Below are 19,847 nucleotides of genomic sequence, written 5' to 3'. Positions count from 1 at the left end.
GATATAGAATTCTAAGCTGGAATTTTTTTTTTTTTTCCTTAGAGGAAAAAAATCAGCCTAGTAGCATTGAGCACCCCAGCACCAAATTGTGGTCCCTAAATATCATTTCGCACTAAAGGAATCCTGGCTCCTTGGAGAATTGGTTGATTACAGGGTTGGGATAGGAAAATTGGAAGGCAAACCTGAGATATCTCGTCATACCAGAAAATAGGGAGGCTGTCAACTTGGGGTGAGTGGGGATAGTTTATAGCCACAGGCCCAGAAATACCTTAGCAAAGGCCATGAGTTGTTTCTTTTAATAACCTATTCACATGTTTAAAAGAAATAGAAAGATGCAAGCCACTCACCTCTGTAAAATTTAGAACAAAGATGAAAATGATTGTGGATGCCCCGTGTTGGCGAGGCCACGGACCAGCAGCACTTTCTCACTGCACCGGGAGAAGAATATACCATGGGACTGCTTAGCCTTTCTTGGTGGCAACTTAGCTATATCCAGAATTTTAAACATACATGCCTTTTGACCTAGCAACATCACCTCTAGTCCTTTTTCTCATTTAAACAGACAATTAAACATCTACAGAACTGCACAGAAATATGTACGGAACCTACATTGCAGCATTGTTTGTAATCAGGAGAAGCTGGAAACAACCAAATACCCATTGTCGGAGATATAGGTACATAAACTATGGTACACCCACTAAGTGAAGTGTTATGATGGGGCAGTTAAAATGAGTGAGGTAGGTCTGTCCAGTAGGAAAGAGATGTCCTGGTACATTGTTAAGTGAAAAGAGAAAGTTGCAAGGGGCACATAAAGCAATCCCCAGCTGTGAAACATCTCTGTGTACGTGGAAGAAATGTGCCCCCACGCCCTCCTGCATCAACTGTGGTGCCTGATGGCTGGATGCAGGGTGACGCTTTAGGAGATGAGAAGTATGCACATAACACACTTTTCTACTGTTGGAGTTTTGACAACTAGCATGTGCTTTATCATCAGGAAAAAAATTAAATAATGAACAAGGATCATAAAGCTTTATTTAATAAATATAACCAAAAATCTCAAAATACTTTATTCCATATGTAGCCAATTAGAGAAAGAAAAAAAGTTAGAAGGAAGTGTCTGAAGAGATCAAGGGTAAGGGTCAGGAGACAGGGAGGAGGTTGGGGAAATACAAGCAGTAGACAAAACAGGAAAATGACAAAGGTGGGTGGAGGCCAGAGGGATGCTCAGAGCCTCAAAACTCTCAGAGTACCTCCTTTCATGGGTCACATCTCACGGGGGCTTCCACTCCTTGGCAATGATCGAAGCTGATAAACTGATACTTGGGGAATTGATTAGGGACTCCAGAAATTCAGAAGTCCTCTCAACACCAGAAGGGCTTTTTTTTTTCTAGGACCATCAGGATTGCCCCCCCCCCCATCCTCCAAATAAAAAAGAATTTGGCTGGACGTCTGTAAGCCCTATCAGGGAATAATTTACCTTCTCTGAATAGAAAGATCCTCAAGGCTATCAATTTTTAACTAGGTCTTAACATCCATTTGCCTCTCAAAGCCTGTCTTTTTTTTTTTTTTTTTTAACTGAAATATTGGGCTCGGTTCTGATGCTTCGAAATCACATTTGAAAGAGAATTTACTTCATAGTTTGTATTTTCCAAATGCTTGGGGAAAGGGTGGGAGGTCAGATCTGGTTGGGGGGACATCATGTGGTGAGCAGATAGTCAGTAAATCAGCTCAAAGGAAGGTGTTTGGGGTCCTGGGATGTGCGCTTCTCCCCGGCACAGAGCAGGTAAGCCTGGATAAGCCCCCGAAGCGCTGGGGCCTCTGAGGAAATGTCTGGGACTCGGCAGGTGTCTGGACCCTCAGGAAGGGGACCTGGCCCCTCTCCTTTGACCACGGGAAAGCTGGAGCAAACAATCCCAAACACAGTAAGGTTCCAGGATGGGTGTATTACAAAGAGCATGTGGCAGTGTGGCTGGGGACCCCCAGAGAGACGCGGTGGACACAGGCAGCAGGCCAAAGCTCATCGTGGGCTGACTCCTCACAGGCCATTTTTAGTTTCTGAAAGGAGAAACTCCTTAAAAAAACAAACAAAAAAACCCTTTTTTCTTCTTTTTCTTTTTTGCAAAAACAAGGCCTGAGCCCTGACAGAGAGCCTCCCTGAGGGCAAGGAGGAGCCGAGCGGCAACAACACGGAATGCAGTCAGAAAGCTCATTTCTCCACTCTTTATTAAAGCTAGGTCCTCCTGCCGATGGCTCCGCGGCCAGGCAGCAGCAGCTGGGGCCCAGGAGGGGCACCGAAGGTCGGGTCGTACTCTGAGGGGTGTGCACGGAGGGAGGAGCACGGAGCCGGACCCCGGCCGTGCAGGGCTAGTCCGCCTTGCCCTTGGCTCCCGACGTTCCCGGCCCACAGGGAGAGGAAAGAAACTGAGGGCACGAAGGCATCGCCCAGCACCGCGGACGCCTCCTGGGACCCCTGTCCTCCTCGTCGCCCACCCCACCCCGTCACCTCATCCAGCCAGGCGAACTCTTACCACCACCGTCCACGCCCCCGCCCCACCCACCAACTACTGCGCTTCCTACCCCGCCCCCAGCGCTGGAGAGCCCGGCTGCTGGCTCTCAGGCCCCAAGGCCATGCCTACACTAAAACAGAAGGAACTAGGTCTAAAAGGGAATGCAGTTGTTTCAAAGTCTGTTTTCTGGCCCCACTCACATTGGCCCAAAAGGCATGAGGGAAGAGAGAGCTCTCACATGAGCCACACTTCAGCTGCCTGCCCAGTGGCTCCCAATGGCCCAACCCGGAGGGTGGGGTGCCCACCAGGTGCGGGCCTTGCATAGCTGGGTGCCTGGCTTGTCACTGAGCCACAGGCTCAAGTCCGCACCCCCAGAGGTGGACTGCCACTGTGCAGACTGTCCATCCTGTGAAACGGGATTCTAAACAGAAACACTACTTGCTTCTAGTACAGAATAGTGACAGAAGCAGAGTTAAAGGGACCTGCAGACATCACAGGGCCCCAAGCCCGTAGGGTTGTGAGAAACGATCCTGCTGCCGACCTGTTGCTTTACAGTTGGTTATTAAATCTAAAGAAGCATTGGGCTCAGAGGGCAGGGCCTTGTGTGTCCACCTGCCCCAGGGGAGGGGACAGCCCAGGCAGCTGAAGGCTGGGGCCTTGGCTCAGCAGCGGGCAAGAGGCCCCCAAGGATCTCTGAGTGTGCCGCCTCCGGCTGTCGGGGGTGAGAGTACCGAAGGGCTCGAAGAGGAGGCTGAGACCGAAACCCACCCGGCAACACGAGTGCCTGGCTGATCCGGGTGCTCCAGTGGGGTGGGGAGAGTGGGTGACTCTCCCCAGAATAAGGCTTCAAACTCCCTCAGGACCCTGCAAACACCTGCAACCCACCAGCCTGGGGCCACAAATTTGGTTTCTGCCGTTTTCTCCTCCCAGATTCTTCAGGCCACACAAGAGATGGAAATAAATATCCACAGTAGACAGAATAAAAGCTCTCCTAGCTGCATGTCTGTCCCCCCGGGTAGGGAGGAACATCGTCCTCTGGAAACCCTAAGGCTTCCCCTTAGCCACGCGCAGTCCCTAAAACTTCCCGGACACACTCAAATGACCAGAAGGTCCCTGAAGTCTCTCACTGAGGAATGGAAGAAGTCGTCAGCCGAACCCACGGGAGGAGGAGCGGGATGCTCTGCCCTCGACCACCCTCCCCTCCCCTTGACGCAAGGGCATCCCCGCCCTCGCTGTACAACCCACTCACAAACTCGCCGGCCGCCGGTACCCCAGGCCACCCAAATTGGAATCCGAGTGAAATAAATAACACCGCCCGCCATCCCTACCGCTTGGCTTCACAGCACAGACCCAGGGATGCCGCAGTCTTGGTCGGGGTGGCCGCCCCCTGCCCTCGCCTCCTCCGCGCGCGCGGCTCTCCTCTCCCCGCGCGCCCCCTGCACGGCCGGACGGGCTTGGCGGCCCGGTTTCCCCGGGGCCGGGCAGGAGGGGCGCCCGAGGCCGGGCGGGGGCGGGCGGGGCGGTGCGCCGGGGGCTGAGGGGAAGGCACCGCACCAGGACTGGGGCCCTCAGCGCCCCAAGGACAGAGGAGCAAGGGGCCGGCGGCCCAGCGGGCTGCGCCTCCGTCAGCCTCGGGCCATCACAGGATGCTCTCCTCGTAGGCGCCCGAGGGCCCCGCGAAGGCGGCCGCGGGCTCGGAGCCGAAGCTCGTTCCGCCCGCGAACTCCAGCAGGGTGCTGCCGCGCTCCCCGGGTCCGCTGCCCGCGCCCGGCGGCCCCTTGGCGGGCGCCTCGGCCTTGGACGCGGGGGCCGCGGCCGCCGAGCCGGCCGCGCCGGCCGCGCCGCGGTGCGTCTTCATGTGGGTGAGCAGGTGCGAGCTCTGCGAGAAGCGGCGGCCGCAGTTGGCGCAGGCGTACGGCCGCTCGCCCGTGTGCGTGCGCTGGTGCGTGACGAGCACCGAGCGCTGCGAGAAGCGCTTGCCGCACTCGGGGCACGGGAAGGGCCGCTCGCCCGTGTGGCCGCGCCGGTGCTTGGCCAGGTTGGAGCGCTGCGCGAAGCCGCGGCCGCAGTCGGTGCAGCGGAAGGGCTTCTCGCCCGTGTGCGTGCGCCGGTGCCGCTTGAAGTCCGAGCTGTGGCCGAAGCCCTTGCCGCAGTCGGGGCAGCGGTGCGGCTTCTCCTCGGCGTGCGCCCACTGGTGCCGCGTCAGCGCCGCGCTCTGCCCGAAGCGGCGGCCGCACTCGCCGCACGCGTAGGGCCGCTCGCCCGTGTGCGCGCGCCCGTGCGCCGTCAGGTGCGCGCGCCGGCTGAAGCCCGCGCCGCACACGCCGCACACGAAAGGCTTCTCGCCCGTGTGGCCGCGCACGTGCGCCGCCAGGTGCGAGCCGCGGGCGAAGCGCGCGCCGCACTCGGGGCACGGGAAGGGCCGCTCGCCCGTGTGCGTGCGGCGGTGGCGCGCCAGGTGCGAGCCGTACACGAAGCTCTTGCCGCAGTCCGCGCAGCGGTGCGGCCGCTCGCCCGCGTGGTAGCGCTGGTGCTTGGCCAGCGCCGCCCGGCGCCCGAACGTCTTGCCGCAGTCGGAGCAGATCCACGGGCTCTCCTCCTCGGCCAGCGCGGCGGGCGCCGGCTCGGCCAGCAGCCCCCCGACGGCCGGCGCGAACGCGCGGAGCCCGCCGCCGCCGCCGCCGCCGCCCCCCGGTCCGCCGCCGCCGAAGGGGTCGCAGGCCAGCCCCGCGCCCTCCACCAGGGCGAGCCGGCCCCCCAGGGGTCCCGGCAGGGGGCGCCCGTCGGCCGGCAGCCGGTCCCCGAAGTCCGGGAGGCCCAGGATCGGGAAGCCGTCCGGGTGGAGCCAGGACTTAGGGTGCACGGGAAAGTGGAAGCCGAGGGGGTGCGAGGAAGGGCCTTCGCCCTCCCCCAGGCCGTTGCCCACCTCGAGGAACCGCCTGTCCGGCTCGGGGTCCTCCTTGCTCCCGGGGGTGGGCCCCGCCGCCGCCGCCTCCTCTCTCGCCTCCACCTCGGCCTCTCCGTCCGCTTCGCCGGCCTCGGCCTCCTCCGGCCCCTCAGGCCCGGCCTCGGCCTCCTCGGGCCCCGCCGCAGGGACCGCGTTGCAGGCCTCCCGCCGAGGGCCTTCGCCGCCGGGCTCCGTGCAACCGCCGCCGCGCCGGTGGCGCTGGAAGTCGGCGCGCAGGCGGAAGGCCTGGCCGCAGTCGGGGCAGCAGTGCGGCCGGTCGGCCGTGTGCACCGCCTGGTGCCGCGCAAGCGCCGAGCTCTGGCTGAAGCTGCGGCCGCAGTGCGGACACGGGTAGGGCCGCTCTCCGGTGTGCGTGCGCTGGTGCGTGACCAGGTAGGAGCGGCGCCCGAAGCCCGCACCGCAGAAGGCGCAGCGGTAGGGCCGCTCGCCCGTGTGGATGCGCCGGTGCGTGACCAGGTGCGACTTGTAGACGAAGCGCTTGCCGCAGTCCGGGCACGGGAAGGGCTTCTCTCCGGTGTGCGTGCGCTGGTGGATGGCCAGGTGCGAGCGGTACACGAAGCCCTTGCCGCACTCGTCGCAGCCGAAGGGCTTGACGGCCGCGTGGTAGCGCTGGTGCTTGGCCAGCCGGGACCGGTGCGGGAACACTTTGCCGCACACGTCGCACGTGGTCTCGGGCCGCCCTGCCGGAGCAGCCACGGTGGCAGGGAACGCCCAGGGTGCCAGCAGGTTCGCGCCAGGCTCCCGGCCCGGCAGGAAAGGCTTCGCCCCGGACCCCTCGGCCAGAACCCCGAGGCCCCCGGGGTCGGGACCCCAACCCTCCGGAGTCTGCGCCGAATCCGAGTCATCGGGGCCCCATGTCCCAGGCACGTCCCCCACGCCATAAGCTGCTGACCAGAGCCCCGGGGGCTCGTTCTCCTCCTCGGCCACCTCCGCCAGGAAGTCCTCGTCCTCCTCCTCCTCGTGGTCCTCTATATCGTCGGTCCAGAACCAGGCCCCTGAAGGTGACAAAGGCAGGCCAGAAGAAAGAGGTGAGAGGCAGCTCCTTGCAGGCTCCTCCCCCTGAGAAATCGCAGCTTGGGCGGGACCATCCCCTGTCTGGGACAGGGCACCTCCGTTTCAGTGAAGCCACCGCCTCCCCCGTGGGTGTCCCTCCTAGGGAAGCCGAGATTCCTTCACTTCTTGGACTGTTCTCAAACGGCATCAACTAATTAATGCCACCTGCTGAGGAACAGGGATGCTCTACAAAGTTGGTGACCTTGCCTGCAGGCTCCTGTGAGAATATTACAGGGGGCAGGGGTCTTGTGCTCAGAAAAAGATTCCCAAGCTGTTTTCCTCAAAGCCCCTTGTGTTCCAGAGAATTCCACCCCCCCCCCCCCCCCTGCTTGGCCCAAGGCAAGCAAAACTGTGGTGCCAGCACAGCCCCGGCCCCTGCCGCTGAGGACCTGCCCTCCTAAGCATCTAAGCGTTGCTGGGCAGCCCTTCACCTCTGAATTCTTCACCAGCCTCAGGCTGGCCAGCAGCCATGGGTCTCCCTCCCATACTCAAGAGCAGAACCAGAAAAGCTACCTTAAGTGGAGGGAACCCAGAGGGGCCACTGGGCCCCAGCTCTCTGCACTCATCCTAACAGCCACCAGCAACTATTCAGGTATAGCCCACGCTCCCCTGCTAAGCCACCCCAAAGCTGGGCTTTTTCTGAGTGTGCATTTGGGAAACAGTCCCCAGGTGGCTAAGACTGGGGGAACTGCAAGCACCTTATCACAGAAGGCCAAAGACAGCCCCCTCTCCAAGGTCCTGCAGTTCTGTACCTCCCCCAGCAAACCGCACCCTGACCTCTCCCTTCAGTGCAGGTCATGGATATGGACTCGGGCCTGCAGGGTTTTCTACTTTATATAATGGAGTCCTGATATACCAGCCATTATGATACACCCAGGAGGGAACTACTATCTACGGAGCAGGCCCTGAATCCCAAGGAACAGAAGGGAAAAGCCTGACCCACGGTGGCCCCAGGTGTTCCAAAGTACCTGTGTGCCTACTTTCTCATGAATACTTTGCCCCACGTGTGTCCACAGTGGGCGCACACCATTGCTGTAGCCCACTTCAGAACCCTAACGTCTGGAAGGCTCAGGCTCCGAGGGTGGGAATCCCTTCTACCCCACCTGGGTCTGCCACCAAAACTGTGGCCAGTGCCAGGCATCACCTGGCTGGATGAGTCTGATTGCTGAGTCCTGCCCCCAAGGGAAGGTCCGGGCCCGGCAGGGCTGCCCACCCCCAACTCAGCCCTCGTCCTGTATTTCTGTACGGCACTCTACATGTATGGTGATATGGTCACATGGGCAAACCCAGCACAGCGCAGAGTGAAATAAAGCCAGACACAGGCATGATTTCAGCTGTGAAAAAAAAACCACACATCATGTAAAGGGATACAGAGATGGGTTATTTTATTTTTTCATAATTGCAATCCTTTAAATTTTCTACAGTTAATAATATACCGTTGTAGTAAAAAGAAGCTTTAAGCAAGAGACAGAAGTTCCCTGAACTAAGCTCAGTTTGCCTGCAGGTGCCACCCAGGGCATGAGTGGGTGCTGTGGAGTGGCAGCGACCTCAACAGCACAGGGGGCATGCTCCTCACTGCCGAGACTGCAGTGCCCTCACGAGATGGGATTGTCGGTGGGAGGGTCAGGCAGTTGAGCGGATAGATCCACTGGAATTCTTTCTGTGAGTCTCAAAAATAATTTTAACTCAAGACTCTGGTGAGGGTCGTGAGTAGTTTGAATGAGACTCCCTAAGGCAGGGGGAATTCAAGCTGAGGAACAAGTGCAATGTCTTAGTGGGGTGACTGTGCACCCCAGGACCTAGCCTAGGGGCAGCACTTGCTGGCTCCAAAACAGCCACTCAGGCCAAATGAGGGCTCACCAACAGGCGACCTCGGCCACTCAGTACTGGAAGGGGTGGGCCAGGTCCCAGTGACTCACCCACCACACCTCCTCCTTGGGGTCCAGGAGCAGCAGAAAGTTTCCCCCATGCACCCCGGGGCGGGGGGTGAACCCTTGCCCTGCCCCTACCTCGAGCCTCTGAACAAGGCTCTACAGAGAGAGTGATCATAAGAGGGACCTGGGGGACCGGGTCACTAGCCCTGGAACGAGCACAGCCACTTATCCGAGAACAAGAAGACACTTAACACACAGCCAGGTCATGGAGAGCACCACTAACACCAAGGGAAGGACGGTAAGGGCAGCCACGTCCCTAGCAGTCAGAGCTGGCTGCACCGCAAGACAGGACCTCTGGAAGGCACGGGGCCACGGGACAAAGAGCAGAGGAAGAGCAGCCTGCCCTAGGCTGGGCTCTGTTCCCTTGCCTCCTGTCACCAAAGTGGGCCAAGGTCTGGAGGTTGGGCCCTGGAGTGGGGGTGTCCCATGTAAGGGTCACTCCGGGCTGCAATGGGGACAGGGTTTCCAGGGGGGGACCCGGGATCCAAGTGAGCACTTACCAGGTCTACTTGTGACACGAGAGCCAGGACAGAGAGGTTTTGCTCTGACAAAGAGGGTGACAGGACATTTTGCAACAGTGGCCTATGGGGTCAAACACAGTTGCTTCTTCCAGAATCCACAGGGAGAGGGTGGAGGGGAGGACCCTGAGTGGGAGCTGGTGTTCCATCCCCAGAGACATTGCTCCTAAGGAGTGTGACCCTGGGTGATTAGCTAGGCTGGAACCAGCCCTCAGAGGCCCAGTGACAATCCCAGGGGCTGACCAGTGGCAGCCTCAGCACAGCCCCCGAGGTACTTCTGGTAAGTGCCCTACCCAGGTGCTCATCAGAGGGCCTTGGGGAAGGGCAGGGCCCCTGGGCCACACACCTGGTGCACCTGTACCCCTGAGCTGCTCCGCATGACCGACAGACACACAATGCCCGGAGAAGGGTGCCACCGTTTACTAGGACTCCCACCCTCAGGCAGCCTCTGCCCCTGTCCAGGGACCCAGAGGCCTGCCCTCAGGCCCAACAGTGAGTCAGCTGTGGGTCTGCTCTGACTAAACACCTCTCTGCTGCAACCCCTAAGTAAAGTCCACGCCTGCTCCTGCCTCTTCCTCCAGACCCGGAGCCTCGAGGTGGCCTTGGGGAGAGGCCCCCACCTGGGGACAGTTACCAAAGGAGGACACGGACAGGGGCTGGTGTGCTCAAAGCTGCGTATGGCTCCTTCCTCCAGGGCTGCTGGCCAGCTGCCTTTCCTCCCCACTGAGCAGGGATTTGGTAATCAGGGCTGGACTCCAGTGTGACAGCTCCCGACAGGGCCAGGTTTCTGTGCTTCGAACTGTCCTCCCGTGAGGGCAGAGCCCGCCCCCCATCGCTGGCCTCAGCCTCCTCATTTGTACCATGAACTGTAATACCAAGGACCAGTTATTAGCAGGAGCTTGAGGCCGGGCCCCTCCTCACTTGGAATGTTTTCTGGCTCCTTCCCCTTCTGCCGACACCGAACCCCGGGGTCTGAGGCAAGACAGCACCTCCGTGCCTTCTCCCTGGCTCAGACCACAAAGGGGGATTCAGTGATATCCCAGGCCCCCTAGGGGGTGTGACAAAGGTAAAGCCCGTGCTGAGGTCTGACACCCCCCCACCCCCATTCTCCCAAGGGCAGACAGGCGCTCACGGGCTGTGTGACGTAGACACCACCTGCAGGCTGGCGCCCAGCCTGTGCCTCCGCTCCACAGCCGCTCTGAGTTCCTCCTCTCCAGAACCACTCCCCGCGCTCACCCACCGTGGGATTCGCCCACCTTAGTGTTTTACCTCTTACTGCCTTTAAATGTTCTCTCTATCCTCTCCTGCATCATCTGCAGGCAGGTTTAACCCTGCATTCTGTACTCCTCGTCTGTCCTTCACTTTCACGTGAGGGGCAGGACCAGCAGCCAGCCCCACCGGGTGCCAGGCCCGCGCCAGGTACGGTGGAGACAGCACAGGGGTGGACGATACACAGTGCCGGCTCTTATGGAGTCTGCCGGAGGCGGCAGGCAGGAAATGAGGAAGCAAACATCCAGCCAGGACCGTTTCAGACAGCACTGTCTGCTGTACGTGCAGGAAACATCCTGGAGGAAGGCAGGAGGGAGTGCTCCTGAAGTCTATGTGGTCAGAGAACACGCGACTTAGTAGGGACCTAAGAGCCGAGCCAGCCACACAAAGGGCACTCTGGGCAGGGGAAACAGTAGGCACAAAGGCCCTGAGGCAGGCGAGAGCCTGAAGAGAAAGGCTCTGGAGCTGAGCCTGAAGACCCAAGGGTGTGTGAAGTGAGTCTGGCAGGGCGGCAGGTCTCAAGGCCACAGCAGAGAGCCCAGATGCTATTCCAAGCACATGGGGAAACTTCCAGAGAGTAAGGCAGACGGCTAGCTCAGGAACACCTGTGCCTGATGGCCTCACAGAAGCGTGGGATGGGGTAGCGCAAGGAAGGCAGAGAGACAAGGACCACTCAGGCAGGCAGCCAGGCCCACTCAGGTGCCCAGGACGCTGCAAGGGGGGCCTGCGGGGGACAAGCGGGGCCACTTCACGCTGGGGGCTGGGGGGATTCACTGCGGGACGCCCATCAGATAACTGAGTGGAGATGTCAAGCAGACAAGGTCAGGGCTGGAGAAAGAAGCTGAGAATGGGCAGCAGAGATAGAAATGGTACCGGAGGCTCTGGTCCCAGGCACCAGTCACCTGGAGAGGACAGAAGAGGACGCAGGACCGTCCTGGTCTCGTAAACAAGTGAGGGCAGGCGGAGAAGCAGCCGGGAAAGCAGCTGAGAAATCGAGGCACGTGGAGTCCTGAGGCCAAGAGGGTCTGTATCTCAGAGAGCAGAGAAGCCAGCCTAGCAAGGACACAAGGCCAGCCCAGCAGGCCAAGGTGGTGGCAGCGTCCTCAGGAGGCCTGTGGTCAGCCCACAGGTATGCTGTATTCCAGCCACGATCCCTGCTCCAGTGCACGTGTGGGCAGGGAACGGGCTGCTGCCAGGGGCAGGGGTCTGGCAGGCGACTACAAAGGGCAATCACGAAGGAAGGAGAGGTGCTGCTATCTAAGCCGGGTGAGGAGACAGGTGCAGGAAAGGGGTGGGGTCAGAAGAGGCGAGGACAGCGAGCACCCGGGAGCTGGAGGTGGTGGCCACGGGGTGGGGAGCCAGAGCAGGACGCGCCAAGTCAGCACTGGACAGGTCATGGGGTGCCTGAGTTGGGGGAGGCGGACAATGTGCCAGACCTCTTGGCCCAATTTTTCAAGCAGCACAAGAGAGGAATACACTTGTGTTTTGCCAGACTCCAATCTAGAAATCCAGAAACTCTGCTGGGCTCACAACAGTCGGCATCTGTCCTGCCCAGACCCAGCAATCCTCAATTCTCAACGGACTCAGGTGCTGAGAAATGAGTACAGGGAGAAAAGGGAAGGAGACCGTCTAGCAAACAGACTACAGTTCTAGTTAAGAAGGACCTTAGGTGGATTTAGTGCACCCAAGCTGACCCCAGCCCTGGCTACCGTATCCCCTCCTGGGCACAAGGCCACGTCTAAGACTATGCCCGGTCCTGCCCCTACCTCGGGCTCCCCAGACAGGAGGGGTGGGATAGGGGAGCACTCTGGGCTCACCGGCCCTACCTGGCACAACAACCAGCCACTGGGGAGGACAGAGGGGCAGTGGCCTGGCTAGCCGTCCTCCTCAGGGAGCTGCCAAACTCACCCAGGGTCACAGGTCCCATTGTGGGGACCACCCAGGCTGAAACCTGCAAAAGTCTGCACCCCAGGACCCTCCAAGAAGCATAGACAATGGGGCCACATCTAGACCACATGATAAGAGACAGGCCGACGGAGGCCTGTGGCCCCTTTAATTGCAGGTGACTATTCTGAATAGGGCCAACCCCCCACTAAGGCCCCCTGAGAAACATCACCCACATCCAAGCCTCATCCTGTAAGCAGCTGCCATGGTCTCACCAACTAAAGCCCTCCCCAGTCTGCAGCCCAGGAACGGCTCCCAGACAGGGTCCTGGAGAGGGTGGACAGCTGGGGCAGGAAGGCCATTCTGCAACACCATGGACAGCGGGGCCCAGGCTCTTAACCACCACTTTAGAAGCTGATTTCCTCATCCGCAAGGGAGGCTGCTCTCCTCTGCCCTGCCATGTCACGGGTGTGCCACGAGGATACAAAGTAAATGGGAAAATGCTTTGAAGAGTACACGTGTAGGCGTAGCATTGTCTGTGTTTTTCTGTTTTTATTTGAAAACACTTTTAGGAGAGGCTCTGAGTCTATCCAGGCACGTGACCGGCATGAGCCATCCAGCGCCCCTCACTAAGGTGACGTCACTCCAACCCAAGGCCGGTACACCCGCCATGCAAGGGCCCCCAGGGAGCCCTGAAACACCGAGCCTAACACACACCTCCTGAAGTACCCCCACAGAACCGACAGTCCCGCGCCCTCAGCCTGGAAATTATGGATTCGGTTTGAATTTCTTTATTCCCCGTGTGAGTAAAGCAAGCAAAGCTCAGGGGGTTAGAGGAACAGAGCCAGAGTCACCTCAGTCCCCGGAGAAATTTGCCACCCTGAACACTTTCCGTACGCATCCCTCCCAAACCTCCTCCCGGGAAGGTGTGCGGCTGCCCGCCCAGGCCTGTGGCCGGCCCCCCAGACCCTTCGTTCAGAGATGGCCAAGTGGGTGCAGAAGGCAAAGAGCCGGCTCCAGTCTGGGACCCAGAAGGGCTCTGGCACGGCCAGGACCGAGCGTGCCCACTCCCGTCCCTCTGCGCCTAAGACTTAACGACTGGCCCTCGCTTACCAAAACAACTCCAAAACCCAAAGAGACGCTCCAAGGCAGGGACAGGGACAGTGTGAAGGGCTCCTAAGAGGAAGCTCGAGGTTCTGTAAGGACTCCCCAGCCTTGGACGACCACGGGCTGGAATCAAGAGAAGCCAACCCACAAAGGCAGAGACTGGCGCACGACGGCCTCCCTGTCTCCACGCGCCCGTCCACGGCCCAGACCGCCAGCACCAGGGCTGCAGCAGAGAGCTAAGGTGAAGGCCAAAGTCCGGCAGGGCTCTGAGGAGCTACAGAGGCAGAAACCGCACGAGTGCATCTCATACTCACCTGTGTAGACGCCAGTGACAATGTCTCCTTCCTCAGGACGGGGGCTATCTGGGACCCAGGGCTCCTCCCCTTGTTCCAGCCGGAAGATCAGATCCGGCTTGGGGATTGGGTATCCTGGCCAGGAGAAGGACAGCCAGCAGCTGCAGGGCCGCTCTGGCCAGGCCCGCCCGCACCCCACGTGGTGCCATCCCAACACCCCAAGCCCTCCTCACTCTCTCGCCGCTCTTCTCCCTCCTTCCCAGGACCAGCTCTCCCGCCTCCCAGCCTCCACTCTGGGAAAGCCCACCTTCACTTCTCTAGAACTTTGCCTTGATACCCCCCAGCTCTTCTGCAGAGCCCTGCCCGCACCTTCCTCACCCCTCTCCTCTATTACCTGACTCCTCCCCCCTGGAGGCCTCTGGGGAGTATACAGAACAGAGACCACAGCTGGACTGGTGGCTCCCAGAACACATCCACCTGGCTCACGGCACTGCTGGACCACAGTGAAGACCCCAGAACACAGCCCCACCCAGAAGCCAGAGTGGTCCCTAAGAACCCCCAAGAGGTGGGCTGGATCCAGGACCCCCTTCTCCTAGACCCTGGGGTTTCAGAAGCCACTCTCTCAAACAGCTAAGCTGCTGGCAGTCATCACGTAGGAATGCCTCTTGGGGACGGAAGGCCCCCTGCTTACCCAAGGACACCAGGATCCCATAGTTCTCCTGCATGACATCCTTGTAAAGGTCCCGCTCGCCTGCGTCCAGCCTCTCCCACTCCTCCAATGAGAAATACACAGCCACGTCTTCAAAGGTGACCAGCCCCTGGAAAACAAAGAGCCCCGGCCACTGCCCTAAACTGCCCTAGGAGAGAGGCAGGGGAGCCCCTAGAAAGAGAGCGACAGAAAATTACTTCAGGAAGAGCTGCCCGTGGACCTGCAACATGGAGCTCACGGGGACACGGCCCAACAGCCCAAAGCCCCAGTGGCACCGAGGGCTTCTGAGCCTGGCTGCACCCTGAAAGGCAAGGACCCCACGTCCGTTCAGAGGTGAGGAACCCAGGCTCAGACGGGGCGAGCACTCAGCTCGTGTGGGGCAGAGCCAAGACTCTCACACTGAGGCCAGGAGACAATGCAGCTCAAGTCCACGGCCGTGCTAAGAGGCGGTGTCCTCCCCTCCTATGTCATCGTCCAACCTAAGCCAGCGGTCGCATTGGCAACGAGAGGGCCCACGCCCAGGTGAGTATGTGGCATCGACTAATCTGCCTGGGCTCGGCAGGAAGCCAGAGCCCGGCCAGGTGAGCGGCACTCCAGGTGAGGGACCACAGCCCGATCCTGGGACAGAGCCAGTCCCCTGAAATAACTACGCATAGAGCAGCTGAGTAAGTGGCAGTCAACACACTCAGGACATCCCAATGGCCTGGGAAGTCTCGGGCCCCAGGGAAGTGGAACCATATCCCATGGCTTTGCGGGTAGAGACCCCCCAGCCACGTCCTGCTGCCCCGTCCCTGCTCACAGCCTGAGCTCGCCCTGATGACCACAGCGCCCCTGCCTTGCCAACAGGGCTCTCCAGGACAGCAGGTGCCAGGCTTCCCCCTCAGGAAAGCCTGCCTGGTTAACTGAGCTCCAAGTGAGAGAGCGGCTCACCTGAGACCCAGCTGTCAGGGAATCGTCATCATCTTCCTCCTCCAAGTCCTCCTCGTCCTCCTCGTCCTCGTCCAGGTCCTCATCCCTAGGTGTGGCTGGAGCCCGGCTGGCCTGCAAGGCTGAGGGGAGGATCTCTTAGGGACCCGCCCTCGCCAATAGGCCTCACGGCCACCCCTGCCCAGACAGCAAGTAGGTCAGGAGCCCCCGCTCCTCCGTCCCAAAGCCTGGGTCCTGACGCTCCAGCTCCACTCTATTGGGCCAAAGAGCTCTCCCGACCCGCCCTCCCAAGCTCCCTCACCTCCTCCCCCCAAAGCCAGCTCCTTTTCCTTACCCTTTTCCTGAAGAACTGGGGACCTGGCATCACCGGCACGGCGAAGGCGTCCCTGGGTCCCCAACGTGGGACTCTGCTCCTCGGCCACCACCTCGTTCTCGTCCGCCTCCACCTCCACCTCCACCTGCTCCACGTGCCCGGCCTGCCCCCCCCTCCTCCTCTTCCTCCTCCACCACCGCCGGGTCCTCCCCGTCCTCCGCTAGGAGCTCCTCCTCCTCCTCCTCCTCCTCCAGCTCCACCTCTTCCCCCTTTTCTTCTTCCTCTTCTTCCTCCTGAGCAGGACCACATCCCAACCCATCCTCCGCCTTCGCCAGCTGCGTGGCTGGTGAGTCCGGGGTCGTACGAAGAGCCGCCATCTTCTCCGGAGGAAAGCCTCAGCTCGGCCTGAAACACAGACGGGCAGCGGGGATGAGCCGCCCCCACCCCCCGCTTGCTCCCACACGCTGCTCCTCGGGCCTCCCTCCGTCCCCCGGGAGGCAGGACTCATCTCCCCCACTACACAGTGACGCACCAGAGGAGGAAGGACCGAGGCTCTTCCCGTGCTCTCGTGAGGCACAACTGGGACGCTCTGTGCCCACAAAGACTAACCACAGAGCCCCTCTCTGTGACCCCATTATGCAGCCTCAGCTCCTTCTTGTCAGCAATTCCGTGCAGGGCACGAACTGCTGTGCCGTCTAGGAGTAAATCAGGGATTTAGCCTAGGTCTTCATCCTCAGGGCCCGTGAGAAGCAGGGGGTCCAGGCCACACGGCCGAGGGTGGCCCACGTCTGGCTGCAAGGGGCGAGTGCGGCCTGGGAGCAACAGCCCACCTCCATCCGGGGACCCACCTCTGCACACCGACACTGTGCCAGCAGGGGTGCGGGAGGAGAGGCCCGGGCTCGGGCAGGGGTGACAGGTAAGACAGGCGGGCTCATTCGCCACCGCCTGGAAGGCCGGCCGGTCGGGCTCCTATTTGCCAGAGGCAGCACACAAGACGTCGTGGGTCTGCGCTGCCCCCTGCGTCTCCCTGGCCCCTCACTCCATCCAGGGCATTCGGGAAAAGTGCAGCAGCTCGTGGAGATTTGCTTCATCGCCGGACCAGCAGATACAACCTAAAATGCCCTTTAACGGCTCTTCAAGTTTAAGGATCAGAGAATCCCAGGAGGGAACCGTCAAAGGCCCAGTGGCTTCCAGGGTGCCACTCACACCAGCGTCACAGCTGCCTCAGCCCAGGTGCTCCGGAGACAGAGCCACGCGGCGGCACGGCCCAGACCCGAGGGCTTGGGGGGGGGGGCCGCGCCTCCCTCCCAGGTGCACGCCCTCCACCAGCCTGTGGAGACCCAAGGGCAGGACAGAGTCACAGTTTTGACAGGTCGGTTTCTGGGGCTCCTTCTTGAGTGAAAACTTGAGGAGCCTACCCCCCAGCCCCAGCCCCATCAGCGTTTCAGACCTAAAGTGGGCCGCTCCCAAAATGATCTGAGCCCACTGCAAACACAGCAACCCCAGCACCCTGGGATGACGGCACGACGGCCAGAAGGATCCTGCAACATCGGGCCACGTGGGGCAGGTGGGCCCAGCGCAGCTCGTCGGGCTCCAGCAGTGGGCAGCATCTGCCGCGGAACCCCTCCAATGGGACAGGGGCGCCCCACGTGGAGACGTGCAGGGTCACGAGAGCGGCTCGGAACACCAGGTATCCACAGGGAAACCGCTCAGTGACGAGCTCTCATTCCACAACCCCTCGCTTTTCTACTAACGAGGCGGCACGCACCGGTTCTCGGCACCACTCTGAGCTGCCGCGGCTTTACACGGCTTTTCAGAGCAAGTGCCTCGGTGCACGCGTGAGAGCCTTCCAGAGACCAAGGCCCGGGTCCAGGGGCTGGGATGTGTGGGCACCCAGAGGCCACCTCTGTCCTGCCCCTCATGCTCCCCTCCAGCTGACTAGATTGCGGATTCACAGGCACCGAATCCAAGGTCACAGGTGAAGAGCTATGCCTCTACAGGCCACCCCAGCCTCCAGACGCTCCCCCAAACCAACCTCCTCGGTCTCCATGGTTCTTTGGGCACATGAGGGTGCCCAGGTGTAGAAACGTGTGCCGTGGGTAACGCCAGCCACTTCCAGGAGGGCACAGCCCTCCCTGGCACTCAGGGCACTGAGAGTGTGCTCAGCAAAGGTTTCCCAACCACCACCCACCTCAGGCCCACAGGAGGGCTTTTCTCACCCAGGCCTCGGGCTGCAAATCCACACTGAACTCAGACACCGCACGAAGCCCAGCAGAGCTGCCTCCTGCCTGGCCACCATCCAGAGCAGACTCCCACAGGCCAGTCTGCTGTACCCGAGGACCCACTCACAAAAGAAGAAAACTCCAAGGCTTTGGAATACAGTGGCCCTAAGCTGGTCCCACCTCCAGACCTTTGCACATGCCATTCCCTTTCCCCGGCTCTCACTTCCCCCCTTCTTCACTGATCCTCTGGAAGTAGCCTCCTGGGTCCCCTATTTCACACAGTTCTCTGAACTCTGCCCTCACGGCGCCTCACTTTTATATATTTACAGAACTGTCTGCTCAGTGCCTGTCTCCCCAAGCACACAGTCCACTGCAGGAAGGCGAAGTTCCCTCTGCTCATCTCTGAACACTCCCCCCACCCCACCTCGTGCCAGGCACAGAGCGATCACTCAAATATTTATTAAGGAAACGACTCTAAAGTCTGTAATCAACACGATAACATGAGATTTTAAAAACTCAGGGGCACCTGGCTGGCTCAGTCAGTAGAGCATGCGACTCTCGATCTCGGGGTTGTGAGTGCAAGCCCTACGTTGCGCACAGAGCTCACTAAAAACAAAAACAAAAAACAAAACCCTCAGTAGTCTGACCCCACTGCCACGTTCCACAACAGACTGACCACTCTTTGGGGTCCTTCAAAATGAAACCCATCCCAGAAGCACTACGGAGTCTCTGCCTTCAAAGAGGCTGTCACCTGACGTCCCTTTTCCTCCAAAATGCACCTGCTGATGACCAAAGAAGGGAAAGGCTCAGCAGCACTGGAGGTCAGCAGTCATTCTGCAGATGGAATCACAGCCTAGCACAAACAGACACCCCACATACCCCAACACAGAATCCAGAACAGAATCATTCCGGAAAACAGACTTCAGTCACTCAGGCACCAGGTTCCTTCTGCCTCGCCAGGCAGCTAGGTGCTGGGCACACTCCCCCAGACCCACACGCTCTCCTCTCTCCTCTTCTCAGCCTGCCAGCCCACTGAAACTCACTCCGCCCGCTTCCTGGCATCCGATCCCAGGTCAGAAGCCACAGAGGGTCAGGTAAGCAGCCTCATCGACATAAGCCCCCAGGGCATTCCAGACCCTTACTTCCCTTGGGGCCCTGCACCCTAGGACACAGCACTGCCGACACTCAGAACTGAGGATGACAAAACACCCTCTATGAGAACAGAAAGCAGCAGCAAAGTTTGGAAACTGTTAGAACTCTCCACAAAAGTCCCAAATCCAAGAAGCCTACCTAGAAAGGAAGAAACGTGTGGGTACATAAATATCTAGGCCCCTTCCTTCCCTCTAGGTGGCCTTGCTGACTACACTCCTGTTATTCAAGGCCTTCCAGGTTTTTGCCTCCTTCAAGAAGCCTTCCTTCCTTGACAACTAGGATCCTCACTGTGTGTCCATGGCTCGGGCTCCCCTACTCTCCAGGATTTGCTCCTGGTGCAGGTGTATCCATGGGGCTACTCCCCCAGCTCCCCCAGGCCAACCCTTCGCTATGCTGGCCAGCTCCCCAGACCTGCCAACACTTGTTGAACCAAACCAAGTACCAAGATCTCTCCGCACAGGTGCAGCTAGGGGCCTAATCCCTCTGCACACCTCCCCTTCTCCCTACCCACCTAGTCCTCTACCAAAGGCCAGCCCCTCTCCCACCTCTGCCGCCACATGGGGCGGCCCAGACCCTGTCCAACCCCAGGGATGAGTTCCCCTACCGGACGACCAGCAGTAGAAGACGACATAGCAGCCCACCGGAGCCTCCATTTGCAGAGAGGGAGGACCCAGACGAGGCCCCCAAGGTCACTAAGCAAGCTCCCGGGGCGCCTGGCCAAGCCACTTCCATCCCTCCAGGGGGCTTATCGGGCTCGGGTCTCCCGCAGAGGCCCTGGCGGTGACAGCCCCTCCTGGATGGGTGTGTCCCCGGGGGCGGCCACGGCCCAACCCCCGCCCCTCGGGCCTAGCCGGCGGCGGGCACCTCCCGAGGAGTCCGCGCGTGTCCTCCCCAGCCCCGCCTGCTCCGCGCCGCCGGCCTCTGCCCGCCCCGGGGGTCGGAGCCCGCCCCCATCGCGCGGGGCCGGGCGGGGGTCGGCGGGCGGCGCCGG

At 60.3% G+C, this 19,847-nt stretch overlaps 1 protein-coding gene across 1 annotated transcript; it reads right to left on the bottom strand.

Moving 5' to 3' along the window:
* Positions 1–2,081: 2,081 nt before the first annotated feature.
* Positions 2,082–16,318, bottom strand: ZNF316 (zinc finger protein 316). The gene is made up of 6 exons (XM_049638958.1): positions 15,680–16,318; positions 15,504–15,645; positions 15,173–15,291; positions 14,225–14,351; positions 13,555–13,668; positions 2,082–6,470 (listed from the first exon to the last, which is right to left on the bottom strand). The coding sequence occupies exons 1-6, from the start codon at positions 15,857–15,859 to the stop codon at positions 4,147–4,149; spliced, it is 3,006 nt and encodes a 1,001-aa protein (XP_049494915.1). The 5' UTR covers positions 15,860–16,318; the 3' UTR covers positions 2,082–4,146.
* Between the last annotated feature and the right edge of the window lie 3,529 nt (positions 16,319–19,847).

Source organism: Panthera uncia, chromosome E3 (genome assembly GCF_023721935.1).
Source record: "Panthera uncia isolate 11264 chromosome E3, Puncia_PCG_1.0, whole genome shotgun sequence".
Lineage (NCBI taxonomy): Eukaryota > Metazoa > Chordata > Mammalia > Carnivora > Felidae > Panthera > Panthera uncia.
This window is presented reverse-complemented; position numbering and strand designations above follow the sequence as displayed.